At 51.1% G+C, this 22,598-nt stretch overlaps 1 protein-coding gene across 6 annotated transcripts in view; it reads right to left on the bottom strand.

Moving 5' to 3' along the window:
- The window catches only part of SSH1 (slingshot protein phosphatase 1), a 65,052-nt gene extending 43,080 nt beyond the window's left edge, over positions 1-21,972 (bottom strand). For 4 of the 6 annotated variants that reach the window (XR_003002785.1, XR_003002784.1, XM_024741563.1 and 1 more), the window contains exon 1: positions 20,080-20,189. Coding sequence is in view for 4 of the 6 variants with exons in the window: in XM_024741563.1 (XP_024597331.1) it covers positions 20,080-20,126 (47 nt within the window). In the remaining 2 variants the exon portion in view is untranslated. Of the gene's footprint in view, positions 1-20,079; positions 20,247-20,460; positions 20,502-20,650 lie in introns of those variants that run through there. The other 2 variants (XM_024741561.1, XM_024741559.1) reach the window with 2 other exon arrangements.
- Between the last annotated feature and the right edge of the window lie 626 nt (positions 21,973-22,598).

Genomic DNA, 22,598 nt, shown 5'->3' with positions numbered 1-22,598 from the left:
GGGGGGCAGAAATCAGCGGTGGCGATACTTACTAACTTGGGCTGGAAACCCCTGAAGAGCAGAAGTAGGGAGCTGGCTGGCTGGAGGTGCAGACGTCAGTACAACAGAAAAGGTCCGGGACTGCCGTGGTCACATCATGAACTGAACTGCCCCCAGCCCCTGCCTTTCCCGCCCTCCAGAGAAGGATAAGCGTCTGAAGAAGAGGCTGGACGGAGCCGTCCAAGGAAGCAGAGTCCCCGTCCCGACGGCGTTCCCACCCAGATGGCAAATGGCTCTGGTGGAACTCTCGTCCTTCCCTGATATTTGGGTTTAAAAAGGCCCTTGTCCCTGCACATCCTGATGAAAGAGGGCCATTCACAGGGAGCAAAACAGCTGAAGTTCCTCTAATCACTTTACTCCTACAGCTTTGCAGTGGGCCTTGGGAATGAGCAGCAGGGTGTGTATTAGAAACCGCGAGGAAAAACAGCTGGTGGCCCAGTAACCCGCCCCGAGCCACGAGGACCCCATCCTTGTTCAAACCGTCACATATCACCATCCATTCACCCAACAGTGACCGTGGGCAGCGACCACCGTTAGTTAGTGGGTGTTTTCACAAGCACCGTTTCATTCTGGAAATCCTTCGGTTGTGCTAATCACTCCTGGAGGAGGCAAATCTGGGGTGTGGGGGATGGCATTCCAGGTAGAGGTTGGGAGATGCTCTGAGAACCTCAAACAAGGGGCGCAGGGCGGGCTGCAGCGGGAAGGCAGGTGCGGGCCCTGGAGGGTGTGGGCCGGGACCCCGAAACCCACCCAGTAGGAGCAGCTGGAAATAAAGTAAGCGTGCAACCAACCACAGTGCAGGGCAGGATGGGATGAGTCCCCTGCCAAAGGAACCCTGTAGGGCTGGGAAAAGGAAATGTCTAAGTGATGGGTTCTGGAACATTCTGTGAAGGAAGGGCACTGAGCAGACTTCTGGGAGGGCCTCATCTGGAAGGTTCTCCCAGCTCCCAAACGATCGATTAATCCTCACACAAGAGGATTAAGTGAAACATACACTACGAGTATGCTTATTTTGCAGTTGAGGAAACTTCAGCTGCAGGAGCGTAATCTTTACAAGATGGGATGAGACCCACTTCTCTCGGGCCCACGCCCACCTTCTTAACCCCTGGAACGCCCTCGCCCCTGCCCGTCCAGAGTGAGAATCAGAGCGGAGACCCTGCAGCCACCTCTGCCCTGCCTGCCCTGACGGCCGAGCTCAGCATCACCAAGGAGTAAGGACAGGACCCATCCCCAGTCCTCCTTCCCAGCACGTGAATGCATCAGAGGCACGGGAAAGATGCAGGGAAACATCCTCAGAGAGAGAAGACTGGGCATCAGCCCCCGGGGGGCAAGCAGCAGGGCTGCCACCATCACAGTAACGGGATAGGACACATCAATCGGTCCTTCTGGACTGAATGGGGATCCTGCGGGGCTGGAGGGGGGCGGGAGCAGCACAGCCATGCTGGTCAAGAAGCTGCTTCTCAGCAAGAGCACCACCACTGCCCGAGCGCCCACCACGTGGTAGAGGCCACACGAGGCTCTCAGCTGTGCCACCCCGTCTAATTCCCAAGCTCTGCGGGGAAGGCCTTCTTTCCTCTCTGAAAAATGAAGGAAGCCAGTCCAGCTCCTGAAAGCGTCCCGGGGAGAGCCTGGGCAACCTCATTTTCAACCAAGGCCCCTGGTGACTCTGGTGCACATGGAAGTTCTAAGAAAATACAAGGCACTGGTCTGGGAATCCATATTTCTGGGTTCTAATGCTTGGTCTATTATGGGTATGTTCTGATATTCACTTACAGGGCTCTCTGTTCATTCATTCGAATAGCCAAATATTTGCAGACTAAGGAGAACCACGCTAAGCCAAGCCTTAAGGGATGGGTCTATGTTTGGGCAGTTTGGATGTGTGCCAGGCCACTCAGAAACATAATTCCTTGAAGAAGGGAAACATCAGGTGCAGAAACATCACACTACAGGATATGACACTAGCGCTCCTCATTTCCAGCTCTCGCCACACATCGGAAGAACCTAGGAAACTTTTCCTTCTTTTTTTTTTTTTTCTTTGCTGTACGCGGGCCTCTCCCTGTCGTGGCCTCTCCCGTTGCGGAGCACAGGCTCCGGACGCGCAGGCTCAGCGGCCATGGCTCACGGGCCCAGCAGCTCCGCGGCATGTGGGATCTTCCCGGACCAGGGCACGAACCCGTGTCCCCTGCATCGGCAGGCGGACTCCCAACCACTGCGCCACCAGGGAAGCCCAAAACTTTTAAAACATATTCACGTCCAGGTCTAACGTCAGACAATTCTAGTTCGGAAGGTCTGTGACAAGTCCTCAGCATCTGCTTTTTTAAAAGTCCCAGAAATTGTCCCGACGCACATCCAGGGCTAAGAACCCCTGAGCTTAACAATGACAGAAGACACAGAGGAAACTGGCTCCCCTTGTGGCCTTCATAAGAGTACCTTACACACAGTAGGTACACGATAAATGTTTCTGCTGGTGGAAGATAACACCAATAAAAACGTGTGGTCCTCTCGGAAGGAGATTACCACAATCAGGTGCAATGTAGGGAGGTCACACTAGGTCAAAAAAACAAAATAATACCCTCCTTGGAAGCAGCAAAACAGGTTAGCAGATAATTGCACGTGCCCTTCTTCTACCAATACTTTCAGACTCACAGGTGTTCCTGCCCTTGAAAGGCAGCCCCGCATTACAGTCATCTGAGGTGACAATCATAACGAGGGATCAGACCTCTGATAAGCTCTGCTGTTGACAAAGCACTCTGGCTAACGTCAGCCTATTTGATCTTCATGAAGCTCTCCCATGCAGGCTGAGCAGGCATTGTTATACTCATTTTACAGATGACGAAACAGGAAGTTATTAACCGGTTATGATTTTAGGATTTCTGATGCTACCTCTTGCAAAAAAAAAAAACCCAGAGAAAATGAGCATAAAAGTATAGGCTCGGGCTTCCCTGGTGGTGCAGTGGTTGAGAGTCCGGTTGAGAGTTCGTGCCCCGGTCCGGGAAGATCCCACATGCCGCGGAGCGGCTGGGCCCGTAAGCCATGGCCGCTGAGCCTGCGCGTCCGGAGCCTGTGCTCCGCAACGGGAGAGGCCACAAGAGTGAGAGGCCCGCGTACCACACACACAAAAAAAAGTATAAGCTCAAAAAAGGATAGAAATTAAGACAACATTGTAAATCAACTATACTTCAAAAAAAAAGATTCAAATTGACTGGCCTGGTTGAAACAAACTGAACTATTGATATTTTTGCATGGATAGAATTAACTCTCGATCGCACTCAGCTCTGCCCAGTGATTACTGAGTAGACTGGTTTGTCCAGTGGGCTTGACGATAATTCAAGAAAAAAATGGAATGCATATAAAGTTGTCACTACAGAAAAGGTGGTGCCCGTGAACACTCCCAAGAGGAGGTTCCATTAATTCCATCTAGGTTAAATACTGACTGTGCCCCTACCGTGCCTGGTCAGTGCTAAACTCTGGGAGTTCAAAGTGAAACGGAAACGGTTTCTGCCCCGGAGCAACAGCACAGTCTAGTGGGTCAGAAAGACGCAGGACAGTACCTGCAATGTAGCGCAGCAGGTCCCACGATGCAGGGATGTATAAGGTGCCATACACACACACACACACACACACACACACACACACACACACACAGGAGGGAGGGATGCCCAGCCCAGCCGGGGGGTCCAGGGAGATGTCCCTGAAATACCACCAAGCTGGGCCTTGAAGGACCTATAAACAGGGACAAAGAGAGCAAGGAGCAGGAGAGTAGGAAGATTCTGCTACACGTGCCCTCCAGGGAACAGGGGAGGAGGATCTGGTCTCTGTGGTAAGAGGTTCCACTGAGAATTCATAAATGTCTATTCAGGTTTATAAGTCAGTTCCTTATAAGTCTGGTTAGCATGAGTTGGTTTCTCAGAACTTGATCATCCCTGGGTGAACTAATACTCCAGTTTCAGAACGTGCAAAGCTAAGAATCAAACCCTGGGTGAGCGGCTGAGCCAGGAGTGCTCAGCACCCGAAGGCCTAGTAGCCACTCATCGAGGGTTATTTTAAGTAAGTCAACGATACTTCCAATCCGAATGGGGCTTCATAATTTACAGAGAGCTTGTCCCTCCGTTTCTTCACTTAATTCTTACAGTGCCACTTTTCTGATGAAAGAACCAAAACAGAGAAGATAGACGACGTGTCTGCCGTCGTACGTCCCATAAGGGGCCGGACGAGATTGACAGGCTTCAAGTTCAGGGCTCTTCCTGTAGAATCCCGAGGTCAGACGGCAGGACGCTGTGACCTGCAGCCGCAGGAGCAGCAGGTAGAGCTGGATGGATGCAAGTCTACCTTAAAACCACTCCTGGCGACGGTTTAGATGGATCCAGAACCCCCTTCCTACCAAAATGCAGCTGGTAAAGATGCAAAGGAGACGGAAGACCTGTACACGAAGTAAGGTGAGCGGCCTGCAGGTGGAGACAGAAAACTCTCTTCACTGTTCTCCCATGGGTGCCTCCCTCATTTTCAACTCAAGTTCAAAAGTCACAAAGACCCCGGGCTGTGCCGAGGCCTTATTTTTATTTTGTCCTTTACGGGGCATTCAGCAAGGCCTTGTCCCATATGCCATTCTTCGGGGCCTAAGCAAACAACTCACCTGACACGCTGATCAGCTAGAGCCCCCCAAAAGCTCCCCTCCACGCAGGATGCTGACAACAGGGAAACTCCAGCTCTGCAGGGCCTTATACTTAGGGAATGGGGTCACTGGCAAGAAATGCTGGCAGGGCTTGTTACAAATGTCTTTGCTGCTGGGCACGTATTGTTTGGCTAGAAGGCGTAGGCTTCTCTCAGAGAGAAGGAATGTCCAGAAGTATTTTGGACAGTAAGAGACATTCTCTGCAGCCAGCTACACAGCACTCCTTCCTACCAATGGGTAGGAGCAAGCAGCTGAATATACCAACAAGCTCGCAGAATCGGGACTTGCCCCCCCACACACCCCGGAAAAGCGAGACAGCAAATAACACACCTTGGATTGGCTTCACAAACCTTGGGATAGCTCCCCGATGGCCCCCAAGAGCCCTCAGGCCCCGTCTGTGGAAGCCGGAGCCGGTGTATCTTCCCGCGAGCGTCTGGTACACCGGCATCTAAGCCCCCTTCGTGAGCGCAGAGGGAGAAAGGCCACCCTGTGCAGGAAACGCAATGGCAGCAGAGGCAACCTAGCCAGCCAGAAACAACAGGCACACGAAGGAAATGTTTTTGAAATAACTCAAAAATTCCAAGAACGAATTGTGTCAACTGTCCCCGGTTCTCGGCCCTTTCTTTGGGATGCAGCCCATCCCATATTCATGGATCGCCAAGTCCTAACCTTTCCAGGGCGCCCTTTCCTTTCCAGTCCCCCAGCCCCGTAAGCCATGCGACATCCCCTCACTGTGTGCCCGGCTCTGTGCTTGGTCCTCAGGGTCCCTGCAGGGCAGTGCTTTCCAAGACAAAAGACATCTTCTCCACCTGTGCCGTCCAATACGGCAGCCACCGGCCATAGAGGCCCATGTTCTGAACACTCGAAATGCGATGAGTGTGACTGATGAGCTGAATTTGTCATTTTATTTGATTTTAATTCAATTTGAATTAGCCACGTGCAGCTACCAGCTATGCTATGGGACAGCACAGCTGTACCGGGAGCTTGCAGCCTAATGAGAGTCAGGGCAGAGAACAGAGGACCCCGTGCCTTAGTTCCCAGCCACTGCTCTTGTTACATTACGTCCCAGCTCCAGAACTTCCAATGATGCAGCATCTGTAGAACCCAGAGTCCTTGTGCTTGCTTTGTACGGCAGCCAGTTAGCCACGCCATGTCACTAACTAAATTTCAGTCATCCGGCACTCTCGGACCTCAGGGAGCTTCTAATGCAATCAGCGAAAGTGATTTATAATAAAGAGCTTCCTTGTTTCAGCTCTTACACTATTCCTCCCACACTCCATGCGATCTCTGCTCCATCCCCGTCTATGTCATTGTCATCATCAACTCTTCTACTCTGGGTCTCTAGCACAGTCTCCTCTCTCCTGATTGCCTCCCCACGTCCCGTCCACCTTCCAACGTTCACGTCTTCTCCAGGAAGCCCTCCCTCACCACCCTAGCTGCAAGCCATGCTCTTCCCTTTCGACATGTTACAGCACCTTCTCTCACCGTGCTGGTGAAGAAACTGAGGCTCAGAGGGTAAGTCACTCATCCAAGGTCATATACTTAGAAAGGGATAGGAACCCAAGGCCCCAAACTATGTTCCTGGACCTATTTACCTACTAACTGGTGGCGATGTTATCTTCACACCAGTATATTTTAACTTCACGATGGGACTCCAGGGCCAGGACACGTAATTTTTTAAGTCTCCCTCCCTGCCTGACATATAACAGAGTCGATACTCAGAAGTAAATACTCATAAACTGGCCGAGCTGTACCCTTCTCCAGCCTCAAAGCATTTTGTGACTAACTCACCTTGGTCATCTCTGAGCAGCTGCAACACTGGGTGCTCAGCACACACAGGATGAACAGGACAGATAAGACTCACAGATAACAGAGAACAAACCAGTGGTTACCAGTGGGGAGACGGGCGGAGGGAGGGGCAATATAAGGGCAGGGGATCAAGCGGTACAAACTACCACGTTATGCGATAAGCTGCAAAGATATACAGTACGACACAGGGAACATAGCCAATAGTTTTTAAAACTATAAATGGAGTACAACCTTTAAAAATTGTAACTATATTGTAACCTGTAACTTATATCATACATCAACTATACTTCAATAAAGAAATAAAGGGCTTCCCTGGTGGTGCAGTGGTTGGGAGTCCGCCTGCCGATGCAGGGGACACGGGTTCGTGCCCCGGTCCAGGAAGATCCCACATGCCGCAGAGCGGCTGGGCCCGTGAGCCACGGCCGCTGAGCCTGCGCATCCGGAGCCTGTGCTCCGCAACGGGAGAGGCCACACAGTGAGAGGCCCGCGTACCAGAAAAAATAAAAAATAAAAAAATAAATTAAAAAGATGCCCTATTACTCAAATAAAACATGTAACCTGGGAAAATAGTTCTCAAGCTTCAATCAATTATCAGACACCTCTAACTAAGCATTACAACCTCTGGAAAAAACAAAAGACTCACTGCATAAATGCAGTTACAGTCAGGTCCTCTTGGCAACCAAGTGTTTCAAACAACACAACTAAGTTCTCTTCATCACTGGAGTCCTGAGAGCCAAGGCTACGATCTCCGTCTCTGGACGCCCCTCAGATGTGCACTCAGTAAATATAAAACCGATAAGAAACATCTTTGCTGTGTGTCATACTGGGCGTGTCATACATTAACCCAATCCTCAGCATCCACCTAGGGGGAAACTGAAGCTCAGAGACATCAAGTTGCTTGTCCAAATTCACGTGGCCAAAAAGCGGAAAAGGCAGGAGAAGACACCAGGAGTCTCACCTGTAAGCATCGAACCTCTGCCGAATTGACACCCATGGGGAAACACAGAGTGAAGAAAGTAAGTCTGCTTCTCTTCCCCAACAATTCAGGCCGAAAACCATCTGGTGGGCAGAACAAGGCAGGCCTCTGGGTTAGGGAAAGGGTGTGGTGAGCAGCGGAGAGGTGGCTGCAGGTAGGGGGGTTGATCAAACAAGTAAACACTTTAGGGACAATGGGAGCCAGGTTCCTCACTATCAGAAAAGGGATTACAGGGGCTTCCCTGGTGGCGCAGTGGTTAAGAATCCGCCTGCCAATGCAGGGGACACGGGTTCGAGCCCTGGTCCGGGAAGATCCCACATGCCGCGGAGCAACAACGCCCATGCACCACAACTACTGAGCCTGCACTCTAGAGCCCGCAAGCCACAACTACTGAAGCCCGCGCGCCTACAGCCCGTGCTCCACAACAAGAGAAGCCACCGCAACGAGAAGCCCATGCACCACAACAAAGAGTAGCCCCTGCTCGCCGCAACTAGAGAAAGCCCATGTGCAGCAACAAAGACCCAATGCAGCCAAAAATAAAAATAAATAAAACAAATAAATTTATTTAAAAAAAAAAAAGAAAGAAAAGGGATTACAAATATGGAGAGAGAAAAAACTAGAATGAACCCAGAGATGTTGGATCAGAATTGAAGGTATTAGCTTGAATTCATGGTTTTCAATATATTTAAATAGAGAAAAAAATACAGATGCAAACGTGTGTGTGCACGTGTGTGCTTCCGTGTGCACGTACCTCCACATATCCCCTAATTCTGCCCACTGAAGGGGCCTGTGGAGAGCAATGCCCCCGACAGTAATAATAAGTACACTTACCTCAGCTTCTTTGTTTTTGTTTTCCAGATTAATTTGGTATAATTTTATTTCTTCAAAAGAAAAGTCCTTAATTAATATTGTTTGTTTTTAGAGAGTAGAAAGAGCTTCAAGAAATCTTTATATAGAGTACATGAAAAAAAATGTAATATTTTCTGCTTTTTTAACTTAGTGGACATTTAGTTCTCAGATATGCCCATGGATCAACTAAAACCCAAATAAATGGAACGTGACAACCTGTATCTACCACTTTCCATGTTCTGCATTCCACTGTCAGATTTCTAGGTCCAGCCCCAGCTCCTAATCTCATCCATCAATTATCCCTTCCAATTATTATTCACAGGGGTTAAAATGCTTCATAAATTCTTTATTAAAATTTTTTTTTGTTGAAGTATAATTGACCTAACGCCACTGTTAGTTCCAGGTGTACAAGACAGTGATTCACAAAATAATCACCACCTGCCTCGGTTTTGAAATTCCATTCTCTACTAAAAGGAACTAGGTAGGGCTCCTTGGAGAAATGAGGGATTCCAGAGATGGGGGATGGAAAGTACAAGATGAGGTCTGCCATCTGGCGTCAGAAAATAAGGCAGTGCTTCAAGGGAGATGTGGATACGTCAAGGGACAGGGAAGCCAGCTTGAATGAGACCTCACAGGCTAAATCGGGGACAATTTGAAACTTGAAGTCAAGAACACAATTAACAGACTATGAACCGATGCATGAAACAGACAAACAGGAGTCCACACAGATATAAATAAATGGAAAAGTTGAGGGGGCATCGGGTACTGACCTAATTTCAAAGTATTCCCCCCGCAAGAAACACTTCTTGATAAAGGGGGAAAAGAATACCTGTGCAGTAAAGAAGCCGGGCAAAGCCACTTGAGGACCACGGTGAACATCACCGGTGATGGGACACATGGTGTTGCACGACCCGAATCTAATTTTGAGGGAACATCAGTCAAACCCAAACTGAGGGACATTCTACAAACTGCCAGGCCTCTCCCTTCAAAGTGTCCAGGTCACGAGAGTCAAAGGAAGACTAAGGAATGCCCCAGACTGAAGGAGAGTCAGGAGACAGGACCACTACATGCAGCAGGCGATCCTGACCTGGATCCTTTACAAAAGACACCGTTGGGACAAATGGTGGACCCTGAATGGGGTCTGAGGATTAGAAAAATGTTATTTGTACTATATTTGCAACTTTTATGTACGTTTTTGTTTCTGAATTTTGTAAATTACTTTAAAAAGTTTTTTTTAATTCCACTTAACTGGATTTTGGCAAACACACTCCTTTTAATTCTTCTCTATTGGCCAGTGATTAAAAACTTAAGACCCTCTCACTGGTCATCATCACTGGCAGACGCCCTGACTTCCTGCTTCCCTCTTGGATGCTCTGACCCGCAGCACCTGAGATCTCTCCCTGCCTCAGGACCATTTCCCCTCTGTGTTTCCAGAACAGCAGCAGCCTCGCTTCATGCCTAAGGCAGTGGAGGATGATGGGAAGCTCCCCTCTCTGGGTTCCTCTTGGTCTATGGCTGTCCAGATTTTGAGAGCCTCGCACACACATGGCCCTGGCCCACGTAAGACCTAATTTTAGCGTTTTCCTGCTCTGAGACCACACTTTCAGAAAAGTGGGGGGCCAACCTGCCCGGGTGAGCCTCCCATTGTGACAGGCACGCGAAGTCAGGACGCTGCAGACCTGCAGGATGTGACTCAGCATCCTGTTTTCAACGGTTGGGGTGGCCAGCAGATTTGGCACCAAGCGCTGCAGCTGACCTCACCTCTCAAGACAACAAATACCCAGGTTAATTGGTGGGATGGGCCCGTGGCATCAGCTCTCCCTGTGGGCCTCAGGGCCAAACCTAAGACAACCTGCCTGTCTGCCCATCTCACTGGGTCTCCTCACGAATACCCATCCGCAGGTATCTACCAGGAACAGTTCTTCAGAGAAACTGACCTGGCGGTATTTTAAGGACACCATGAGTCAAGCAACTGATCTTGTTTCTCTCTTTGCTTTGACTCCCAGGAAGCTCAAAGTCAGATGTGTAGCCAAACTCTGGTAACTATACCAACATTATGCCTTGAATCCCACATACAAACCTTCTCCTCACTTTGCTTTATTTTCCCCTATGTTTTCACCATGTTCCACTTTTCCAATTCTAAATCATACTGTTCCCTTTGAATGTTATAAGCTGTTTCAAATCGCTTTTGGGCAGAGCTATGGTAGACACAGCACACATGTTACCTTTGGAGGGTAAGGACTCTTTTTTTATTTAACATGGAATCCCCAGCATTCAGCACAGAACCCAATACACATATAGGCACCAAACATGCTGGGTTGGCCAAAAAGTTCGTTCAGATTTTTCCGTAACAGCTTATGGAAAACCCGAACGAACTTTTTGGCCAACCCAATACACTGGCTGGATTGATAAGGCAAATATAACTCTAAATAAAAACTGCTGGGCTTCCCTGGTGGCACAGTTGTTGAGAGTCCGCCTGCTGATGCAGGGGACACGGGTTCGTGCCCCGGTCCGGGAAGATCCCACGTGCCGCGGAGCGGCTGGGCCCGTGAGCCATGGCCGCTGAGCCTGCGCTCCACAACGGGAGAGGCCACAACAGTGAGAGGCCCGCGTACCGCGAAAAAAAAAAAAAAAAACTGCCTCCGTTACAAGGTTGCTTCATAAGCGACACATCTCCATCTCCCTCCCACTCCGTGTGGCGGGGCCTGCACAGGGCACCCGGGCTTGGGGAGCAGGCTCCTGAGAAAGCCCCCTTGCCGTATGGCTCAGCGGCCTCCTCCCCAGAAGCGAACAGCCCCTCCCAACTACCAGCTGCTTCAGACAAGACACGGAACAGCAGGCTTGGACATCTGGGAAGAAGGGACAAGCAATTTCCAGAGGCGGCAGCGGGCCCGGCTCTCTCCGAAGCACGCCAACAGTCCCCTCCCTTGTGGGTCCCGATCTGGGGACTCATGCCTTGAGAACTCTCGACAAGACAAGAGTGTGGGAATCACTTCTGCCAGCGCGGGGAGGCCCCCTGCAGGGAGGGCACCAGACATTTCCTAAGGCGGGGCCTCTGAGGCCTTCTTTGAAACAAAGTCTTTTTAAAAATAGCTTCAAAAGTAGCCATTCAAGGAGAAAAAAAAATTTTTTTAACCTGTACAAATAAATAAATAAAGGCAGACAAGACACGATGCTTCGCCTGGTACCAGGCTCAGTGTAACTTGGAGGGAAACAGGTCAGGCGTTGGCTGTTTTTTCCCTTGGGTTCCACTCAGTTGACCTTTTGGTCTTTGGTCTGGGGGAGAACACGGTCAGGAAGGCGGCAGAAGGGACTCTCGCTTCCCACCATCTATGAAAATACCGGTGCCCTGTGGCTAGCAAGGACCAGACACTACACACTGTACAAGACGCCCTCCCAGCCTCATACAAGCCCCCTGAACCGAGGAGGACCCTTCCTGTTTCGGGGAGGGCAGGGGGCTGGCCCGAGGTCACAGTCACACAGGCGGTCAGGGGGTGGGTACAGACACGACCCAGCAGCCCCACCGCATCGAGGCACAGCCAACGGCACAATTCCGTAATTTACACGGCAGTCTGGGCATTGCTGATCCTCTCCCCGCACGGCGGGGCAGGACGGCCGGGGGGTGCTCTCATCAGCACATTGCCTCTGCCGCAGGAGTGGGGACCATCGCCAGGGCTTTCCACACCCCAGAGTGGGAGCCCTGTGGGCCAGACGCGTGGTCTTGCCCCCAGCCCCCAGCCCCATCACTCAGCACGCCCTGCAAGTGGCTACTCCAGACTTCGATTAATCCTCTTTGATGAATCCTGTCTTCTTCCTGCAGCCTTCCTCAAAACAGAAAGACTCCCGTGGATATCCTCCTAGTCTTAGGAATTTCCCACTACACTGTCCAGATCCAGGGTATCTGACCACAGCACAACATACGCCAAGGATGAACTCTTAAGGCGGGAGTCCCTTCTGTTCAGACGGCCGCCGCCATGCGTGTGGCCCTGCTCCGGGGTGAAGCGCGCCTGGCTTGATGCTCACTGAGGGGGAAGTGGGTCCGAACAGAGGGTCCACTTCCTCTCAGCAGCCACACCAGTTCTCTCCATCTCAGCGTGACTTGGCGAGACGCCCCACACAGGGCTTACCTTGCTCTCAGCCTAAGAAGAAAGGAGAAACTCTGGACGGCCTGTTAGAAAGCTACCGAGAATGTTTAGAAGTGTTAACAAGGTAACACAGAACTAGACTGGTGGGTGTGAGTGAGGACTCGCCTTCTTGCATTTGGAAGCCATAATCTAATCTCATCTCTTCACTTTACAAAGGAGGCAGTGGGGGCCCAGAGACCTTTAGTGACTGGCCTAAGGTTGCACAGCAGATGACACATTGTAGGACAGAACCGAGGTTTTCTGACTCCCACTCACAGCTTTGCTCCATTGACCACGAGGGTGATCGGGTACCACGATCACCCAGGAAGAAAGAGCTCGCACTCTTGGTGTGCACACAGGCACCCCTGGTGTGCAAACACGCTCCCCTGGTTTGTACACAGGCTCCCCTGGTGTGTACACATGCTCCCCTGGTGTGCAAACACGCTCCCCTGGTGTGCTAAGTGCACAGGAAGAATGAGACCAGGGCTTCCAGGCATTCTTTTTTTTTGCGGTACGCGGGTCTCTCAGTGTTGTGGCCTCTCCCGTTGCAGAGCACAGGCTCCGACACGCAGGCTCAGTGGCCATGGCTCACGGGCCCAGCCGCTCCACGGCATGTGGGATCTTCCCGGACCGGGGCACGAACCCGTGTCCCCTGCATCGGCCGGCAGACTCTCAACCACTGCGTCACCAGGGAAGCCCCCAGGCTTCTTTTGAAGTCTAAGCACTGGTATTTCAAAAGTTTAATGAAACCTACTAGACTCTGAGCAAAATCCATTTTAAGTTAACCTTAATAACTTTAATTACGTTCAACAGAATCAAATTAACTCTTCACCTCTGTTCTCACGTGTCCCCATTCTAGGATGAGTTTTCTAACGATAACAAAAACTATTTGACACATGCTGAAGGCGAATTCTGATTTTAACATCAAACGTTCCAACCAACTGCCAGGAAGAATACCGGAGTTAAACCGAAAGGAAGGGCAGAATGGTACAACGGCCCCAGGACGTCACACGTGTGCACCCCAGTGTTTCAGGTTGGGAGTCGACGGGAGGTAGCTGCCTCTAAAGCCACGCGGGTGGGGACAGGACGGGATGAGCTGAACACAAACCTGCAGGTGCCCTGTGGGGACAGGAGCAGCAAGGAAGGGACACAGGCTTCTGAGTCACAGCGACCTGCATCTAAACCCTGGCTCCGGCCCCTGGGAACTGCAGTTTCCTACAATGAGGCAGGCACCTTGTGGGGGTGACAGAAACGAGACAAGCTGCATCCAGCTCCCAGCCCAGTGCCTGCACCTACAGGCCCCCGCTGAACGGGAGCCACGAGGAGCACCCCTCACCCTCCCCTGCTACCCGTCCAGGCGACTGCATGGGAAGGGGCATCGACTACAAGTCTCACTCTAGGTCAAGGTCAGGGAGCTCACAGGACAGGGCACACGGCTCACGGTGGGGCCCCTGGGATTCAGGCCAGAAGGGAAGAGGGCAAAGCCACGGGAGGCGGGCTTGCGGAGATGGCTCTCGAATTTTGGGGCTCAGAGCACAGGCTTTGGAGTCAGAGACTCGGAGCATGAGGGTCCTGGCTCCATCACCTCCTACTAACTGAAGTTAGGCCAGCTACCTCCCTGAGGCTTTGTCTTCTCATCCAGAGAATGGGAACTGAAGTGGTGCTTTCCTTACACAGACTAAATAAAACAACGCCCATGAGGCAACTCACAGAGCACAGCACGTTTGAAGGGCTCACTTCCACAGCCTCCGTCCCTGGTTGACTTTTCCTCCTCAGCACCTGCTAACACACTTAATGTACCTGTTATCTTACCTACTGTCTTGTCTCCCCCAACAGAAAGTCAGCCACAAGGGCAGGGATTTCTGTGCTCTGTTCACTGCTATATTCTCAGCTCCTAGGACAGTGCTTGGCACACAGTAAGTGCTCAGTAAGGATTTGGTGAATGAATGGCTTGTAAGCAGATTAGGACGGGGCTGCTGAGACTGCGCTAACAGCACCTGTATTGCCAAACTGCAGGGGGAAATCGCAGGAAAAATTTCTCTGTCCTTTGCTTCCTGTGTGTTGTCCAAGACCACTCTGAGTTCCTCACCATGAGACAGAACTTGGAAAATTCAATTTACAAGACCTCGATGGCCCATCCAGTGCACACCAGGCACCGGGAGAGGTGATGGGAGAGGTGGGGAAGGCTCTGTCCTTAGGGTGGGCTCATGGTCAAGTGGGCAGGCGCCCTGGGCAGTGGCTCAAGGCCTCGTGCTCAGAAGGGCTCCGAGCTTGGTTAATGCTCTGCTGTTGCCACCTTGAAATTCTTCATCACTTTTTAAAAAGTGGATCTACAATTTTCATTTTGCACTGGGCTCCACAAATTATACAGCTGATCCTCCTAGCAGAGAACATTTATGTACTTCGGTAAATACTACACAACAAGTCCCAAGTCTCAAGGAAATACTAAGGAGAGATAAACGCCTGTGGGGAAAAAAAGGAAGAGTCAGAAGTGACCAGAGGAAGCGACCTGAAGGAGGCAGAGGCGGGGCATTTGTCGGAACGTCTATGATGCCACAGGTTATTCTGCCCATTGGAAAATGAGGCCTGCCCAGGTCATATGACAGCCAGGTGAGGTGACAGATGACAGAGGTGGAAGCCAAACCCAGGCCTGTCCCTCCCCAAGGCCAAAGCTCATGGAAAAAATGTCTAAGGGTCACTGGAGGTGTTACTGCAGAGGTCAGTATGCAACATGGGGCAAACACGAGATGCCAAGCCTCCAGGTGTGAAGGAGCGTACAGGTGCTGAGTGGAGAAAATGACTGTCGCTGGCATGTGGTCGACTCCTGCCGGCTCCCTGGGGCTCCTGGCCTCTTCCCACCAGCCAGTGATGCCTTTATATAAGTGATGCCTTTACACCCTGCCACATCTGTAACACTGTACAGAAACCTACTCGGTTACGTGTCTTGTTTTCTCTACATTAGACTGGGGCATCTCAAGAACTCCCACGGACTGAGACTGGTAGGCAGATTCTGAGGTTGCCCAGGACCCCAGGCCTTGGGGCAGGCACCCTGGATGAGCCCCCTATGCTGAGTGTGCTGGGACCAGGGAACAGGATGGGAGAGCTGCTCCCTTCGTTAGGTTATACCCTATGGCAAAGGTGATGGGATGGTCCCTCTCCTGATGGCATTCCCTGATGGCATCAGATTCTCCTGTCGGTCCTGAAGCAAGCCACCAGCCGTGGAGTCTACAGCTGCAAGAGAACGCATTCTGCCAAGAACCAGTGTGAGCCTGGAAGAGGACCCAAGCCACAGATGAGATCCCGGCCCTGGCTAACACCTTGACTGCAGCCACGTGGACACAGCTCAACCCAGCAGAGGACACAGCTCAACCACGTCCGGGTTCCTGGCCCACAGGAGCTGTGAGGAAATAACTGTGTGTCGTTCTGGACCACTGAGTTTGGAGTAGCTTGTTACACAGCAGTAGACAGCTGATACAGTGGCCTGCTGCACAGAGCCTGGATGCCGCAAATGCTCGACACCTCTTGCCGGGACTTAAAGGGACAGACTCTCAACAGTCACAGTCAAGTCTTGACAGCTAAGAAACCGTCAAGAAAGGCAGAGAGAAACCTCAAAGGGTGGACAGGCCTCGAAGAAGAGGTCATGAATAAAGATTGGGAAGTGTGATCTGAAGAGCAAGGACACACCAACCACCACCCCTTCCTAACGCTGTCGGGGAGGGAGAAAAGCTAATATGGAGAGCGGGGTCCTCTGGGGATTTCCAGGTCAAGACTGGAAGAAGGAGAGGGTAGAGGGAAAGGCAGAGTTGTAAGGGAGTTCACAGTTTACCACTGAAACCAGATAAAACAGAGAAGACAAAGTCCTGCTGCTTTGGCCCAAACGTTTGCTTGGGCAAGTAAGAAAATAAATTAAAAGAACGCTAATGATCATTTTCACGTGCTTGACTTGAAATACTGGATGAAAAACCCCCCCAAAAAAACAAAACCGCAGGGCTTCCCCTGTGGCGCAGTGGTTGAGAGTCCGCCTGCCGATGCAGGGGACACGGGTTTGTGCCTGGTCCGGGAAGATCCCACATGCCACGGAGCAGCTGGGCCCGTGAGCCATGGCCGCTGAGCCTGTGCGTCCGGAGCCTGTGCTCCACAACGGGAGAGGCCACAACAGTGAGGGGCCCGCGTACCGAAAAAACAACAAAAAACAAAAAAAAACAGCAAAACACTCACTCCTGATCCACACTCTGGAAAGAACACAACCATATTCCCTCCCCAGGGCCCCGCCTGGCACACAACCACTTACGCCTCATGCCAGACAGAGGCAACTCCCAGGATGGTGAGGGAGCCAGGAGCTGCTGCCAGCAGGCCATAAGCTCACCAGTTCCCACAGTCTGAACAGCACAGCTTCCCAAAGGGGATCGCTGGAGGCCGGCGGCCATCTGCACACGCAGAGAGCAGGACAGAGGGAGCGAGAGCTGGGTCTACAGCTCTGCGTCACTCAGCTTCCCTCTGGACGGGCGGTAAGCAGGTCTCAAGATGTCCGCCAGAAGGTCTTCGGAGAAACCATCCGGATGACAATAAAGATTCTGCAGAAGGTGCGTTCCTGTTTACATCTTACAGGGATGTCACTGGGTAAAGGACGCAGGCTGGTCCAAGTCACAGGACAGCCATGGGGGTGGCCCTCTCAGCCCCACACAGTGGACGCGGCACCTGCTGGGGGTCAGAGCCTCTACTTCTGGGCTGTGAACCTAACACTGATAGGAACACCATCCTCTGAAGACCAAACGTAGCCACTGTCCTCCACGCCCATTGTGGACCTGGCTCTGTGCAAGGAGCCCCACATAAAGTATTCGCCAACCCTGAAAGGTCATAGCTATATCCATTTTACAGATGGAAGAACGGAGACCCACAGAGGCACAGTGACTCCCAGATGCATGCTGGCACCTCTACTAGTGCAGAAGCCAGGCTCCGAGGCTAGATCTGCCTGACTCCAAAGCCCACGTCTTTCCTCGACACATCTTTCTCACACGTGAATGCAATTCGCTGCAGAATCAAAACAAAGTTAATATGTTTAAACTGCTGAAGTGCTATGTGCAGGCAGAGAACTAAGACCCTGTCACTAAGATGTCACCAGCAGTTAGGGACGAGACAAAAACACAGGTACCTGCCAGGGAAGGCAGGTATGGTACCCAGCACAGAGAGAAATCAAGAGCCACCTGCCAAGGAGAGGGAAGCCACAGAGGTTTGGGATGGGAGCATGCTGAGCTGGCCATGAGGACTGTGGCCAACTGGAAAGGGAACTGGCTTAGAGAAAGAGCCTGGTCAGGGAGCAGGGGTAGGACTGAAGAATGGCACATTCATTTGACGAAAGGCCAGTGACGAGGGTGAAGGAGGAAAAAAGCGTGGCGACCAGGAGGAAGAAGCACGGGCACTTCCAGACTGGCGTCCCTCTGACAGTGGGGACGATAAACTGACGCAGAGCGATGGGTTGATGGGTGGCCCCTCAGTGGATCAGGGGAGGTTCAAGGACCTGACTGATAGTGCCACCAGGGGGGTACAGGGGAGGAAAAGGGCAGGTGAGACAGAAGATCCAACCCACGGATTCAGCAATTTACTGGCTACACGTGGGTCTAAGATCACTTCTTGGAGGACCCGAAAGATGAAACTGTCAATTAAGGGTAGACAAAGGGGCAGAGAGAGAGGCATATCCTGCGGCCTCCCCAGCGCCCTTCAGAAACCAAACCAGGCCAGATTACCTTCAGGATGAATGTGAAGCAAAGAGAAATCTCCTCTCCCCAACTCTCCTCCCCAAGACAAGCAACCAATGAGGAACCATTCCACACATTTTTTTTTCTCCAGGAGAAGCTTAGAGAGCACAGGCCTGAAAATGCAAATCCACATGCAGATGCCAATGAGTTTCAGTCAAAGCTTACACCAGGACAGCAGGACTTCTCTTGTTTGGTTCGGAGGGTTAGAAACCAGGACGGTGTCCACTGCCTAAAACGGCGCGTGGACATCAAGGTGAAGGAAGAGGGGAGGAAAGGGGAGCCTGTGAGGATGGGCTCAGAGACCAGGTTCCCCCCCCGCAGCCCAGGTCTCCCAGAGCTCACGATGGCACTGGGGACCCACTGAGAGCAGCACAGAGGGACTCACGGTGGTCACCAGGGCGATCTGACTTCCTAGGAGGCACCATCACAAGTCAGCAGGGCTCTTGGGTTCTCGCCCTGCTGTGGCCTCTACCCACCTGGGCGAGCTCAGCAAGTTCCCACGCCTGTACGTGCAACACACCTGCTCGACTGAACCACGAAACTGGTCCCCGGAAAGGTGGTGTCCTATGACAAACTCAGGTGTTGCGGGCAACGGAGGCCCCGCTTCGAAGGCAACCTTGGGCCTCGGATTCCTCACCTGCGACCTGGGGGGAATACCCCACCTCCCGGGGTCATTGTGAGGGTTAAATTTGGCAATGCAGAGAGCTGCCATCACTTCCCTTTGTACGGTCCTCTCCAGCTCCAAGCTGTGCAGAGAAAGGGGCCTTTTATTGGCCAGCAGCACATACACATTTTCCTACCACTGCTATTTGTAACTTCTTTATTAATGGAAACAATTCAAAACACTGTGCTGTCAGTTCAGGAAGGGCAATTAAAAAACGGAAGACCATCTAAGTGAGAGGCTTAAATGCCATCTCTGGGGCAAGAGGCCTGGAAGAAAAGGATCGGCTTGAGGGGGAGAAGAGTCCAAGTCCATGTAAGGGCTGGTGAGGAGCTGGGGGTGCGGGGATGGGGCCCCACGAGGCGGGCAGCAGGCCCTCCGCCCCGCTCTCCCTCCCCCACAGTCTCCAGAGCAGACTCCACTCCTCCCCTCCCCCCTCCCCCACTTGGGAATCCAGCTGATTCCAGCCTTCCAGACTCTCAGCAACCCACACCCCCAGTCTGAAGAGCAAACGTGTCACTGCCGCTGTTCCTTCCTCCAGCATAACGTGAAAACGAGGACCCACAATTGTAATAAGACAACTATTTCTCTACACATATGAGCTTTAGAAAAAATGGTGCCTCCCTTCCCTCAAACACACAGAAAACTTCAAAGACAGGCGAGGCAGAGCTCTACCACTTCCGCGGGTGAGTTGAACCAGGATAGCCTGCTCTCGGTAATGAACGGCTGACCCCAGTTTCTGAACACATATTTCCTTTTCCAATTAATTTTCCTCCTCCTCCCAAGATGAAACAGACATCAAAAAAAAAAAATCCTTTAAATTCTGTTTAATTCTTTTTTTTTAATCTAGATGTTTACTTTTTTACACTCTAAGAGCCAGAGTTTAAGACTAGTTCTTCAGTGCAGAAGAATACATTATATAATGAAGCGCTAAATCTTCTGTAAACCAACAAAACACCCAATTTTTGGCAAAGAAAAACAAACGTGCTTTTGGCGTCTACTCATGAATACAGCAACCGAGGGCTACAAGCTTGAGAAGCTTCTCAAATGAGTTTACGTAAAGATTTCTCACTGGCACACACGCACGCGCGCGCGCGCACACACACACACACACACACACACACACACACACAACACCTTGAATTAATAAACTGAGGGGTTGAATGTCTGTTTCAAATCAGCAATGTACTTACCTCAAAAGGAATACCTTCCCAAAAGCAGGATGGAAAAGTGAGAACATACTAAAATGATTATTTTCTTTAAAGCAGAAGTAAAATCTGGAAGGAAGTTTATAAAGATACTCATCATCACGGTAAAGCCAGGGGGGTGGAACACTGGCAATCATTTTTTTTTCTTCTCTAAATGTTACATAATGTTATTAAAGCTGTTTACAGTTAAACGTCTAGATCACTTGGAAAGCTCTCCTTCTGTCTGTGTGTTCTGGATCGTTTTTAAAGCACTACTAAAAAGCTGGTGTAGTCTTTCTCGAGGGTCCTCCCTTTTGGAAAGCCACAAGAGTATTTCTTACCTGCTTGGAAGAAAGACTTCAGGACGAAAACACTAAGTCTGCTTACCTGTGGTTTAACTTGCGATCCTCATCGCTGCCAGCCTCCAACTGCAGAGAAAGAAAGAGAATGTCACAGCCCAGATGCCGCTATCGACAAGCCTCAGACACAAGGCTCACATTTCCTGCTCTGGTGTCTGCAAAAGATACAGATGTCCAGGAAACCTGGTTCCTTCCAAAGAGCCGCACCCTCTCCTTACCAATCCTGCTCTGCTGCTCCCCTGAGTAATTTCCGCGGAGGAATTTTCAGGTTTCCTGATGTTTCCCCACATGCCTTCCAAGGCATCGCAGATGGATGCCTGCTAACAGAGCGCTCCTGGCCGGCGCTGCTACTCCACACGCTTGTTCAGCCCTGAGCTCTCCATTTTCCAGGGCTGCTTTGGAGCATATCCTGTTTTTCTGTTTTAAGGGGAGGGGGCAATGTCTTAAGAGGCTGTTTCCTCCCTTCAAGCTAGGCAACAGCTGAGTGATCAACACCATTTTAAGCCACAACACACAAGTTAAAAAATAAATAAATAAAACCACCACCACCACCACCACCATTCCAGGCAAGTCTTTCTTAATGGAACGTGGCCAGGATCAGGCTGTCTGTGGGTCATGAAGCTCTTGGTGGTTCTCAAAAAGGCTCAAAGTTTAATATAAAACTTTCTAGGCTATTGGTTTATTTATAGACATGAAAGAAAGGGACATTTAATATTTCCTAAATGTTACAAGGCCAAGAGGGTTAGAGGCTCCAAGAGTAACCACGATTTAAGCCCTGACTGCAATTTTTCTTTTTTTTTCTTTCAAGGAGAAAACTTAAATGAGAAGAAAACACACATCCCAACAACTCTGCACCGCTGGGACTTGGCATGTTTTGTATGTTACACAGAGGAGCCCATTGAATGGGGAAGAGAGAAACCTGGAAAGCAGTGATGGCTGGAAGAGATGCAAGGCTGACTGAGGACAGAAACCAGACAGAAGCCAGCGGTGGTGGGCAAAGGGTTACGGAGATCATGTAGAGAGAGGTCTGGGCAGGAAGGGACACACACCACAGGTGTCAATTTCACCAAGGCATGAGTCCGGCAGAGGGTCCCGGTCCTACGCTGTCATTAGATCATGTATGTAACGCACTGGGCAGAGGCAGAGACCATCAGTTAGTTCTCACACTCCCTACCCGACAACGAAGGAGAAGTGGAAACATCGGGGACAGCTCTGCTGACGACAGGGCCACCAACTTCGGTGCCGAAGTGAGACATACACAAAACAACTCACACAACCGCAGGAACAAACTTGGAAGAGACTGCTGGGTCTAACCCAGTGGTTCTCAACTGGGGGCAACTGATCTCAGCAGGGGACGCCAGGCGAGGCTGGAGCCTTTTTTGGGAGGATGCTACTGGCATCTAGTGGGTAGAGGTCAGAGTGCTGCTACACTTCCTCCAACACACAGGACGGGCCCCTGCAACAGACGGCTCACCCAACATCGGCAATGCTGGGGCTGAGCAACCCTGATCCAACCCCGCCACCTCAAAGAGACTGGAGATCTGCCCATGAAAATTAGTCACCTTGAACATCTGTCAAAAACCACAACGTAAAAAAAAAAAAAAAAAATCACAACATTACAACCCATTCCTGAGAGCTACTGCTTTACCTATTCTTGGGCTCTCTGCCTGTTCTCACAAAAGAATGAGACAAGATTAATGAGATAATTAAAGATGGGGGGGGGAGGGGCTTCCCTGGTGGCGCAGTGGTTGAGAGTCCGCCTGCCGATGCAGGGGACACGGGTTCGTGCCCCGGTCCGGGAAGATTCCACAGGCCGCGGAGCGGCTGGGCCCGTGAGCCATGGCCGCTGAGCCTGCGCGTCCGGAGCCTGTGCTCCGCAACAGGAGAGGCCACAACAGTGAGAGGCCCGCGTACCGCAAAAAAAAAAAGACTGGGGGGGAAGGAACAAAACTTAAAAAGAGGGAAGCACTGCTTTGCAGGTCGGGCTGTGACTTCCCTTAGTTCCCACGCCGTGCAGCAGGACCACGGGCTGGGGAAGGAAAGAAATGCCCTGAGTGTCTCTGACTCAACGAAGGATGCACATTTTGAGGAGTAAGGAAATGATGGGGGGCGGGGGGGATACAGGCTTCAAAATCATTTAATTCTCGCTCACTCTCTGAGATTCTC

The sequence above is a fragment of the Neophocaena asiaeorientalis genome, unplaced genomic scaffold (assembly GCF_003031525.2).
Source record: "Neophocaena asiaeorientalis asiaeorientalis breed wild unplaced genomic scaffold, Neophocaena_asiaeorientalis_V1.1 scaffold648, whole genome shotgun sequence".
NCBI lineage: Eukaryota > Metazoa > Chordata > Mammalia > Artiodactyla > Phocoenidae > Neophocaena > Neophocaena asiaeorientalis.
This window is presented reverse-complemented; position numbering and strand designations above follow the sequence as displayed.